The sequence below is a fragment of the Ilyonectria robusta genome (assembly GCF_021365365.1).
Source record: "Ilyonectria robusta strain PMI_751 chromosome Unknown BGZ61scaffold_124, whole genome shotgun sequence".
NCBI lineage: Eukaryota > Fungi > Ascomycota > Sordariomycetes > Hypocreales > Nectriaceae > Ilyonectria > Ilyonectria robusta.
In genome coordinates, this window is record NW_025764558.1 from 1 (window position 1) to 12,104 (window position 12,104).

General features: G+C 35.4%; 3 protein-coding genes across 3 annotated transcripts; 1 reads left to right on the forward strand and 2 right to left on the reverse strand.

The window, feature by feature from the left end:
* Nucleotides 1-4: 4 nt before the first annotated feature.
* On the forward strand, nt 5-2,093 carry BGZ61DRAFT_469732 (uncharacterized protein; the record flags this gene model as incomplete). Its single annotated transcript, XM_046247992.1, has 2 exons — nt 5-442; nt 614-2,093. Coding segments are annotated over 2 exons (1,647 nt in total), but the record flags the coding sequence as incomplete, so codon positions are not given.
* A 6,030-nt stretch (nt 2,094-8,123) lies between these two features.
* On the reverse strand, nt 8,124-9,040 carry BGZ61DRAFT_542404 (uncharacterized protein; the record flags this gene model as incomplete). Its single annotated transcript, XM_046255188.1, has 2 exons — nt 8,124-8,645; nt 8,729-9,040. The coding sequence occupies 2 exons, from the start codon at nt 9,038-9,040 to the stop codon at nt 8,124-8,126; spliced, it is 834 nt and encodes a 277-aa protein (XP_046093115.1).
* A 114-nt stretch (nt 9,041-9,154) lies between these two features.
* BGZ61DRAFT_376398 (family 43 glycoside hydrolase) lies at nt 9,155-10,792 on the reverse strand (the record flags this gene model as incomplete). Its single annotated transcript, XM_046242499.1, has 1 exon — nt 9,155-10,792. The coding sequence occupies one exon, from the start codon at nt 10,790-10,792 to the stop codon at nt 9,155-9,157; it is 1,638 nt and encodes a 545-aa protein (XP_046093116.1).
* Between the last annotated feature and the right edge of the window lie 1,312 nt (nt 10,793-12,104).

Here is a 12,104-nt window from a genome sequence, read left to right on the forward strand (position 1 = left end):
CAGATATGACAAGGGTTCGCGAGGGCTCTCGGGCGCGGGCTTATTCGTTGCCGATGACCCTGACGCGTCAGGGGCCAGGTCGAGTCAGCCTCTCCCGCGGAAGACACTCAGCTCTGGGCAGAGTTCTGGCGCCGACGCGCACAGCAGCAGCCTGCCGTCCAGCTTCCATCCGGATTCCACCTCCCGCGCCATTTCAAGTTCAGACACTGCTGGCTTGTTGACGCAACATACGTTGTCGTCGCTCGAGGCACCGGATGAGCAAGGTCTCGCTGATCTGCCCAAGACCCTCTCCAGATACGAGAGGAAGCTCAAGAAGTTTGTCGGCCAGTGGCATGCATCCCTCGTCAAGAAGGGCATACCGGAGCATCTAGCCTACGAGCTTGCCAAGCACTGTGTCCAGGCCAGTGACGAAGAAGAAGGCGATTCGGAGACGGACAGCCATGTGAGTCGTGTGAAGCCACTCTTTCCTCCCGTAACAGGTGCGCTCTTGAGAGGCACCCAGCTCTTCCAGGCATCCACCCCGGTTTTGCCGGATGTGCTGAACAATTCTCGAGACGACAACGAAGACGGCGACATCCCTTCACGACCATCTGCCAACCTGATTCTCACACAGGTCCCTCAGACCGACGACGAACCCGTCGTGATACAGCTGGGCGCCGGTGCGCGAGCATCGAAGCAGGGACTCGGCGGGGATGACAAGCCAGCCACCCTGGTGGCGGCCCTACGAGCCAAGCTCGGCTGTGGCAGACTCAAGAACCATCCCGAGGAGGGAGATGAGGCTTTCGATACCCTAGCCGTTGCCCGAAGGCTGCAAGAAAGGGACTTTGGCGGCAGACTATCCTCGCAAGAGATCTGCGTCATAGGTGTCGCCGTCCTACATGAGGTATTCGGCGGCCGAGGCCAGAAACGCCTCGCCGATGCACTGACGCACCTTTATGGCAGCCACCCGCGACGCCATCTCGCCGACCTCGACCGGAACGCAGGCAGGGTGGCGGACGAGATCCGCAAGGGTGGCCCAGCGACACTATCCAGCTTCACCCTACGTTGGGCCCAGGCCGTTCAGCACGACAGCCCCAACATGTTGACGATCGATGACATTCGACTGATCGATATGAAGGTGTCGCTCGTCCGTGAATGGGATCGTTGGTCGAGCCCGGCCGCGACAGGGTCAAATGGAGACATCGAAGACTTCCTCGCCAGGAACGGAATAGACGCCAACGCGGGGTTGACACTTTCAACAAGGATAGCCAAGTATCTCAGCAGGAAGCTCAGTCTTCCTGAAGGCACCTTGGCCAAGAAGATCTATGCCTGGCGACCATTGACGGTGATGGCAGACGTCTTTGGCGCCGGCATTTATGTCTTTGTCTCCAAGAGCCTCTTTACGTGCTATAACAAGATTCGTCCGACCGATGGCATCAAAAAAGAGGATAAGTTCCGTGCCATGGCGCTTGCTGTTGCAGACGAGCTTCCAGACCTTTTGGAGATCTGCAAGGCATCATACATGCATGTCGTCCAGCCCGTCCTGAAGCCCCTTCCTCCTGGCAATAGTATGCAAGATCTTTCCAGGGACGTAAGAGTGCCTGGGGTTAAGATGGCTATAGACGGTGATCTATACAGCTTGCAGAAAACGTCCATCCCAGAACTGCTTGGTGTTTGTATACCTCCAGCAGGTTTTGTAGAGGAGTTGGACAGTGTGACAGGGGGCGATGATGATGCTGAGACGACACTGGTCTGCCGAAAGTCTACTCTTCATGAACATCATGAAGATGACAAAGATAGTAACGGTGATGAAAGTGGGGAAGAAGAGGATGAGAATTTATGATTGACACGAACCAAGAGTTTAAGAGGGGATTCTGATGTTTGGCAGGAGTGGGGCTCGATTACATATGTGATAGTGGGGCCTGGATCACACATGCGATAGTGGGGACTCAATCACATATGTAATAGAGACAAACTTAAAAGATATATCTTTAACCTGAATCCTAATACCTTAGCATAATTTCTTTAAAAGTAACTTAAGTACCTTAAAAATTAATATTAAAGAGTTATTTTAATATCTTCTTATTTATTTTTTAAGGTATTTAAATTAAAAGCTAGCTTTAAATATAATCTTTAGAATCTTTAAAATTTAAAAATTAAAAAGACTAATCTTTTTTATAGCTGGTATTAGAATTTATAGCTATATATTAAGCTTTAATATAATATTTTCTAAGTTTAAAGAAATAAATCCAGCTTCTTAAAAACCTCCCTTAATATTACTTTTTATTATAGTAGCTTTATAAGCAGTATAAAAAACTAGAAAAAACTCAGTCTTTAAAATATAAGTTATAAAATATTTAATTAATTACTTAATTACTTAATTATAGGCTATTTTAAGCAGCTTAAAATATCTAATATTAAGAAGTTAAAGTAAATAAAATAAATAAAATAATATATAAAATATAATAATATTATTTTTTTTATAATATTTCTTAAAATTAATAAAATAGTAACTTTTATACCTATTAAAAATAAGAAGATAATAGTAATTAATTAATTAATTCTTTATATAATATACTTAATAAGTAAGTACTATAAATAAGTAAGTACTATACTTTTCTATTTTATATCTAACTTTCTACTTTATTAAGTAAATTTTAATAACTTAATATATCTTAATAAGATAATAAAGTTAAAACTCTTTTTATTCTTTAAGCTCTTTAAAATAACTTAAAATTAAATATTTAATATACTATATTAATATATAAAGTAAATAAGTAAAAGCTATATTACTAATAGAAGAGTATTTAATATTAATATAATATTATTCTTAATTTATATTAATTAATTAATTTAGAGGAATAAATTATTATTTAATTTATTCTTAACTTAAATTTATAAGAATTTCCCCTATAACTATATAATATTAAAGAAATAGCTAATTAACTACTTACTAACTATAATATATTATCTATTAATAAGTACTAGACTTCTAACTTTATTAAACAATAATTAAAGCTTAAAATATTTTTTTTTTATAAATATAATTATTAGAGGGCTAAATATAAAAATCTAACTATTATTTATAATTAATTCCAGCTTATAAAAAATATAATTGTAAAGTATAGTATTAATTTAGCTAATATCTATAATTTTAATAAAACTAGCTTTATAATAGATATAATTATAAGTAGAATAATTAATATATATAATAAGTAAGTAAGCTAAATAAGTAAGTAGACTATAAATCCCAACTTTTAAAATTAAAACTTTAATAAAAAAGTAATAATACTTTAAATTAATTAAAATTAATTGCTATATTATTCTCTAGAGGTTTTAATAATAGCTTAATAGGTTTTTATATTATAACCGGCCTTTTTATAAGTTCTACAATATCTTTCCCTTAATATTACTAACTTCTTTTAATTACTACTTTTTAATAATTCAGTCTGTATTTATATATTAATATCTATTTAATTAATTACTTCTTTTCTTTTTTTATAATTATCTTCTTTTTATTTTATAAGTAGGTTCTTTTTACTTTATATTACTTACTAAGAGTTTATTTATTATTAAAGAATCTAATTCTTAGACTTTAATAATATTATTTAATATATTATTACTTTTATTTCCTTAGAAAATAACTTAAGTATCTTAAGAATAGATACTAGAAAGCTACTCTAATATCTTTTTACTTATCTTTTAAGGTATTTAAATTGCAAATTAGCCTTAAATACTATCTTTAGAGTCTTTAAGATCTAAAAGTTAGAGAGGCTAATTTCTTCTATAGCTGGTATTAGGGTCTATAGCTGTATATTAAGCTTTAATATAATATTTTCTAGGTTTAAGGAATAAGTTAGACTCTTAAAAACCTCCCTTAATATTACTTCTTATTATAGTAACTTTATAAGTAATATAAAAGGCTGGAAAGAACTTAGTCTTTAAAATATAAATTATAAAGTATCTAATTAATTACTTAATTACTTAATTATAAGCTATTTTAAGCAGCCTAAAGTATCTAATATTAAAGGCTAAATAGATAAGATAAATAAAATAGTATATAAAATATAATAATATTATTTTCTTTATAATATTTCTTAAAGTTAATAGAGTAGTAACTTTTATACTATTAAAAATTAGAAGATAATAATAACTAGTTAATTAATTCTTTATATACTAATTAAAATACTTAAGCTACTTAAAATCTATTTTATTATTAATTTAGCTATTTTAAGTTATTATAATAGCTTAATTATTTAGGAGGTTACTTTTCCAATACTAATTAGCAAGGTAATATTAGCTTGTAATTATAATAAATAGCTAGATTGCCTAGCCTTCTATATTAATTACCTAAATAACTATAACTTATTTTTAGTTTCTAAGCTGGATTAATTTTGAGTTTTTATATTTATTTATACTAGTAATAATTATTTTACTTGTAATTATATCTATTATAAAGTCAGTCTTATTAAAGTTATAAATATTAGCCTAGTTAATATTATATTTTGTAATTATATTTTCTATAAGCTAGAATTAATTATAAATAACAGTTAGATTTTTATATTTAGCCTTTTAATAGTTATATTTACAAAAAAAACATATTTTAAGTTCTAGTTATTACTTAATAAAGTTAGAAGTTTAGTACTTACTAATAGGTAATATATTATAATTAGTAAGTAGTTAATTAGCTATTTCTTTAATATTATATAGTTATAGGGGAAACTCTTATAAATCTAAGTTAAGAATAAATTAAATAATAATCTGTTCTTTTAGATTAGATAGCCTGTGTAATTTGGGATAGTATTGTATTAAGATAATATACCTTTCTGCTAGTAATATAAGATATTACAATATATATTATAGATTTTATAGCACTCTGGATATTTAATTTTGAGTTATTTTAAAAGGCTTAAAGAATAAAAAGATATTTCTCTTTTATTTAATTAAGATATTTTAGTAATTAAGAATTAATTAATTAATTAAAAAGATAAGAGATAAGGGATTTTTAGCCTACTTACTTATTTAGCCCACTTACTTATTAAGTATGTTATTATAAGTATAAAAAGATATAGAAACTTAAAATTAGTATAGCCTAAAAACTAAGAATAAGTTATAATTATTCAGGTAATTAATATAGAAGGCTGGGTAATTTAGCTATTTATTATAGTTGCTAGCTAATATTACCTTACTAGCTAGTATTAGAAAAGTAATCTTTTAAGTAATTAGGCTATTATAATAACTTAAAATAGCTAGACTAATAATAAGATAGATCTTAAGTAGCTTAAGTACTTTAATTAATATATAAAAAATTAATTAATTAGTTGCTATTATCTTCTAATTTTTAATAGATATAAAAGTTACTACTCTATTAACTTTAAGAAATATTATAAGAAGAATTAGATTATTATATTTTATATACTATCTTATTTATCTTATTTACTTTAGCCTCTTAATATTAAGTACTTTAGGCTACTTAAAACAGCCTATAGTTAAGTAATTAAGAAATTAATTAGATACTTTATAACTTATATTTTAAAGATTAAATTCTTCCCAGCCTTTTATACTGCTTATATAGCTGCTATAATAAGAAGTAATATTAAAGGAGGTTTTTAAGAGGCTGGACTTATTCCCTTAAACTCAGAAAATATTATATTAAAGCTTAATATATAGCTATAGACTCTAATACCAGCTATAATAGAAGTCAGTCTTTTTAACTCTTAAGTCTTAAAGACTCTAAAGATAATACTTAAGGCTAATTTACAGTTTAAATACCTTAAAAGATAAGTAAGAAGATATTAGAATAGCTCTCCAGTATTAATTTTTAAGGCGCTTAAGTTATTTACTAAAGAAATAAAAGCAATAATATATTAGATAGTATTATTAAAATCTGAAGTCTAGATCTTTTAATAGATAAATAAAACTCTTAGTAAGTAATATAAAGTAAAAAAAACCTGCCTATATAAAGAAGGGAAGATAACTTTAAATAAGAAGAGGGATAAAATAGATTAGAAAGATATTAATATATAGGTAGTAGCTAAATTATTAAGAAGTAGTAGTTAAAGGAGGTTAGTACTGCTAAAAAAAAGGCATTATAAAATATATAGAAAGGCTGGTTATAATATAAGAACTTATTAGATTATAATTAAGATTTCTAAGGAAGAGTATAGTAATTAGTTTTAATTTATTTAATACTTTATTATAGTTTTATTAAGATTTTAATTTTAAGAATAAGGAAAAATATAATACTTACTTATTTACAGCACTTACTTATTAAGTATGTTATTAATTAAAGTACTTAAGCTACTTAAGATTTATTTTATTATTAATTTAACTATTTTAAGTTATTATAATAGTCTAATTACCTAGAAGGTTACTTTTCTAATACTAGCTAGTAAGGTAATATTAGCTTATAACTATAATAAATAGCTAGATTACCTAGCCTTCTATATTAATTACCTAAATAACTATAACTTATTTTTAGTTTCCAGGTTAAATTAATTTTAAGTTTCTATATCTATTTATACCTATAATAACTATTCTACTTATAATAATACCTATTATAAAGCTAATCTTATTAAAGTTATAGATATTAGCTAAGTTAATATTATATTTTATAATTATATTCTCTACAAGCTTAAATTAAATATAAATAATTATTAGATCTTTATATTTAGCTCTCTAATAGTTATATTTATAAAAAAAATATATCTTAAGGTCTAGTTATTGCCTAATAAAGTTAGAAGCCTAGTACTTACTAATAGGTAATATATTATAGTTAGCAAGCAGTTAGTTAGCTATTTCTTTAATATTATATAATTATAGGGGAAATTCTTATAAATCTAGATTGAAAATAAATTAAATAATAATCTTTTCCTCTAAATTAAATAGTTAATATAATTTTAAGATTTAATTATATTAAGATTAGATACTATTCTACTGGCAATGCAATCTATATTTATTAATCTTATAGATACTTATAGTACTTCAGATACTTAGTTTTAAGTTATTTTAAAGGGCTTAAAGAGCTAGAAGAATCTTTTACTTAGTATTTAATTATAATATACTGAGTTATTAAGGTTTAATTAATTAAATAAAAAGTTAGGTATAGAGGGAAAAAGTATAATATATACTTAGATATAATATATACTTATTATATATATTATATCTTATTACTAAATAATATAGTAGCTAAATAAGATAATAAAATATTATAATAGATTATAATAAAGTAGGTATATTTAGAAGATATAACTTAAAGGCTTTAAAATAGAGTTTTAATTAATAGAGATAAGAAATTTCTTATTACTTTAAAAAGCTTAATATATATTATATAGATTTTATAGCTTTAATATAATATAGAATTTATTAACTGGTAATAGAAGTATTAAGTTAAGAAAAAAGAAATCTTAAGATAGGTTTCTAATAGTAAAAATAGTTTAAGTTATTAGAATCTTTAATTTAAAAAGACTGGTTTACCTGCTAACTTAGATAATTCAAATATAACTGCTGACTTATATAGTGCAGCAGGAATAACCTAAATAGTAATTTCAACAGTGGACCAAGGCTATAAACATCAAATTATGTCTTAGATGTAAGCTTGTAGCTGTTAGCATGCATTGTAATTCTTAAAGCAATGTCACGTTCTATACAGCAAGTATCCATGCCCCAGGGTGTAAATACCCCACACTGTGTAATACGTCAATAGTAATATTGCCGATCTCTCGAAGGTAGTTATAGAAATATACATCTAAATCATGAACGGTCTTATGTTGGTGCTCATAATTTGACAGCCGAGGAGCTGTGAAATCTGGATGCGATTTACCTAGACCAGAGCCCTTGTAATAGCTACTGAGGGTACCAAGTTCTCTTTGCATGCGCAAAGATGAAATTTCAAGTTATATGAATTATATTAAATTATTAGGAGCCCATTGCCAACCTTTCCAGTGGCTGAATCATCAGGGTATGGGCACCCTCGATCCATGCGGTACCCATCAGCAAAAGGTCACCCACTTGAGCTCCACAAGCAGTCCATGAGAATGCGGAACGTTGAAAAGCTACAGAGACCGGATGTAGTTGAAAGCAAGCAATGTCCTCCTTCGCCCATTTGGGAATGTATTATCCGCTTCAAACCATCAGCCTTGGATTTAACAGCCCCGTGTCTCATCCTTGAGCTGAAGTGTGACCGAGACCTGACCCTTCGACAGCTGGTGAGTTTTTTGTTGCTTCTGGCAGTTGCCACACTTGATGCCGTTCTTATTGCCGCGAGTCCAGTAGTTGGCAGAGAATGTATGGATGCTGCCCACATGATCAGGGCTTAGCTTGTGATCCGTTGGAGAATTGGGTATGTCACCTTCTTTGCCAAAGAAGAAATGAATGGTGTAACTACTTCCGTTCAAGGCGAATCTATTGTAGCTGATGTTGATTACGTAGTTATTGTCAAGGCCCTCAATGTTCTGTTCGGAGCCAACTTTGGTAAGCACTTTTCGAATGATTCTATATTTTCCCGTGAGGCGCTTCTTAATAAGCTCGGGAGAGGCTGTGCCAGCGTTAGAGTCCGTTTCAGGCGCGAGATTAGGGTAGGTATATTCAAGTGTCGTCCAATCTTGGACCATGTCAGAGGCGTAGTTCGTGAATTTGCTATCAGTATGGCATGGATAGAGGTTATCCTGGGAGGTTAGATGGGTGTCCTTTGTAGCGCCTGTGAACCATTATCCTTATCCGCTATTGTGCTGATAGACAGCAAACTGACGATCAACGTTGCAGTGATGCAGCCAGAAATGGGGTCAAAGGCAGCGGTGCCAAGATCAACCATATGGCCATGGGAACATTGTGCTTCACCACTACCGGTTGCTTGAGAGGGGTCCAAGGGCCATCCTACGCCTCCAACCAAATTGTGTATGTAGTTGTGGATCATCTCGAGGGACAACCAGCTATTTGGCTCAGAGCCGCCATGTGCCGTGATGGCAAACTCGGCGTAGTTATTGAAGTTCGTTGCTATGAATAGTGGGCTGACTTGATCCAGAAGCGAACCGTTCAAGCCAGTAGAATTGTTGTCGCCCATTTGAATCACTGTCCAATTCTGGTCTTTTAGTGCTTTTTCAACCCAATCATTGTTTTCAATCCCAGCGGCCTGCTCAGGTGTCAAGACATTTGTGCCGGCTTCCACTAAATACAATTATTCGATCCTGCCCCTAGCCTTGAAATCTCCATATCGATCCGATTGATCTCTGACAGGACGGTAAACAAAGTAATCGAACCGGGCCTCTCGTGCTAATCCGTTCAGATCCGAACAGGCCATCCCGACAAATGCACCAGTGAAAGGGGAGTCTCCCCAGTCCTGAGCACATTCATCCGAAAGCGTTGATGCATCTAGCACCGGCCCCATCTGCTTGAGTTCCTCATTTTCTATGGCGTAAAAGAAGCGTAGTTTGTCTCCGCGTACTGACATGGCCAACTTTACTCTACCTTGTTCAGGAATCGAAATAGGCTCAATAGTATGACTGTCCAGTGATGCTTCCTTATTTGGTGCGGAAACCTTCATCAAGAGAAGTTCCCTCTCTCCATCCGAGTGTGCAGTGACAGTAAGGTAGTAGAAGCTATACCGGTTGTAGTATGCAGTAAGCCCTGCGTACTGACGCTCATCCTCTGGATAGAACTCAATTACTGTCTCGGCATCGAATGAGAAATGACACTGTCGACGGGCTACAAGAGCCTGCTCAAACCAGGAACCAATCGACTCGCGACCATATAACACGAGTCCATTGTTCGCCTTGAAGATACGGTTCGGCTTGGGCGTTCGGAGCCACTGAAAATCGGACGGGAGATTGCTCTCAAAAGTATATCGTTGCTCAGCCCAGTAATTCGCATCGTCGCGAGCCGCCAGCAAGTTGACGTGCAAACTGGGAATTGGACCATCCTTCACGTATAACCAGTCATCATCGGCCCAGTATGCCTCCTGTATGGCTGTCTCACGACCAAGGACACATCGACGTTCTTGTCCCGTGGGCCGGCCGGTAAGATGCACCAGATAAGTTCGACCGTCGGGCGTATCCACAATATCTCCATGGCCAGCCTTTTGTAATTCGGTAGATGGGTCGTCCTTTGAAGTCAGGATATGGTTCTCTGGATGATTCTCGTAAGGACCCCAGATTGATCGAGACCTTGCCATGGAACATGCGTGAAGCCATCCAGTTCCACCCTCAGCAGCCAGTATGTAGTACCACCCGTTGCGTTTGTACATGTGTGGACCCTCTACATACCCTAAACTCGTTCCTTGCCAGATGTTCTTCCTAGGTCCCACCAGCTTTCCCAGATCAGGATCGTACTGCTGCAAGCAAATACCTGCAAATAGAAGAGGTCGGCTGCGGTGGTCCCACAGCATGTTGACGAACCATTTCGTGCAGTTTCCATTATCATGGAATAAAGAAGGGTCAAAGCCTGAGGAGTTGACGTGTACTGGCTCACTCCACGGTCCTTGGATATCGTCGGCGCATGTGATGTAGTTGGGAGTATCTTTGAAAGATCCGTGAAGTCGTCTGGTGCTTGTATAAACAAGATAGAACTTCGATCCATCATGGGATAAGCATGGAGCCCAGACTCCACAACTATCAGGTATCCCACGCATATCAAGAAGACTTGCACGATTCAAAGGCCGACACACTAGGTTCCAATTCGCAAGATCCTTAGAATGGTGTATCTGAACACCGGGGTACCATTCAAAGGTTGATGTGGCAATATAATAATCATCCTTGACCCGAAGAATAGAGGGATCCGGGTTAAACCCAGGAAGGATGGGGTTGGTAACAAGAGGCATTTTAAATGATGCCACAATGGAACTGAGACTTTGGATGAGTAGGCCGGATTAAATAGATGGAGACACTGCGTTTTTAAAGGGAAAAGTAGGGTTGCTGTGCTGCTCTACATGTCCACTGTTAAACTGCATTTAGCCTAAAAAGGATTTCGTATCTCTTTAGGCCACTCAAGGCTTATGGAGCTCTACAACATGTGCTTTAATCGCTTGTTGCCAATCGATTAGTCATTTTTACTTTCTTGACTGGTCTTATGCATGTTTGAGTATCCCCACAAGCCTTGGGTGGCCCAAAGAGTCAGATGATCTCCTAAATTACTAATGACTTTTCTCTGCTCGGTCTGATCTGTGACAACCACCCGAAAAGCAAGCGTTCGTTATTAGCAGCGTGAAAAACTCGGCATATCACTAAGCCGACTTGAACCTGGATTCAGTAGTCGAGATATCCCTGTGCTAAAACTTTCCTATTTAGGTGTCACATTGTAAGCTGACACAGCAGTAGAAAGCAGTTAGCCAGCTCCCACCAACCAGGCTTAATTGGCTGCTGCCTACGGCTATGCCAGTGTGTCTTGAGTGCGGAGAAGAAGCGAGCTGACACTAAATTCACGCCACTACTGCTAAGCTCTACCCCAAGAGTCGCCGCCAACATCTGACATACCCTTGTTGGCCTGAAATGCTGAGAGGTTACTGTTTGTCTGCCAACAGCCGTCTTTCAATTTGCACGATCTAACAATGAAATAGTCTGAATGCTTGGGTCATGGCAAATCAACCCAATAGCCTCAGCTTGTGGCAGAATCGAAAGCACGCTAACTCATTTCTCATTCTGTTTATGAGAATTGTTGGATCCGTTACGGTCAATTTGATCAAATGGATAGTGTTCAAAGCAGTGATGATGATGTTGATTATTGCTTGTCCCGGTCATCCGGACCGGCCGGAAGAGGGGTTATCATACCCCTCTTCTGACAAAGGTCAGGATATCAATCTACCAGAGGTTTCGTAATACAGGGTCGTAATCCAACAAGAATTTAGATTATGCGTGGCCCGCTTCTTAGTATCCGTAAAACAGGCGATTGGACAGGGTGCTAAGCCACACTCATGGCGACGGCAAGGGCCAAGACGAAAATCATGCAATTGGTTGAGCCGTCCTACCTAGGGCGCCACCACATTGCACTAAGCCCGCCTGAGTCAACCCTGCATGCCAGACTCCAACAGCTGGGTGGTTTCTTCCTCCGTTTTCGGCCACGTCTCTCGACTCGCGGAATAACAGGCCGAGAAGGTGCAGGGGTAAATCTAGTCTTACCTGATCATTATTTACTAA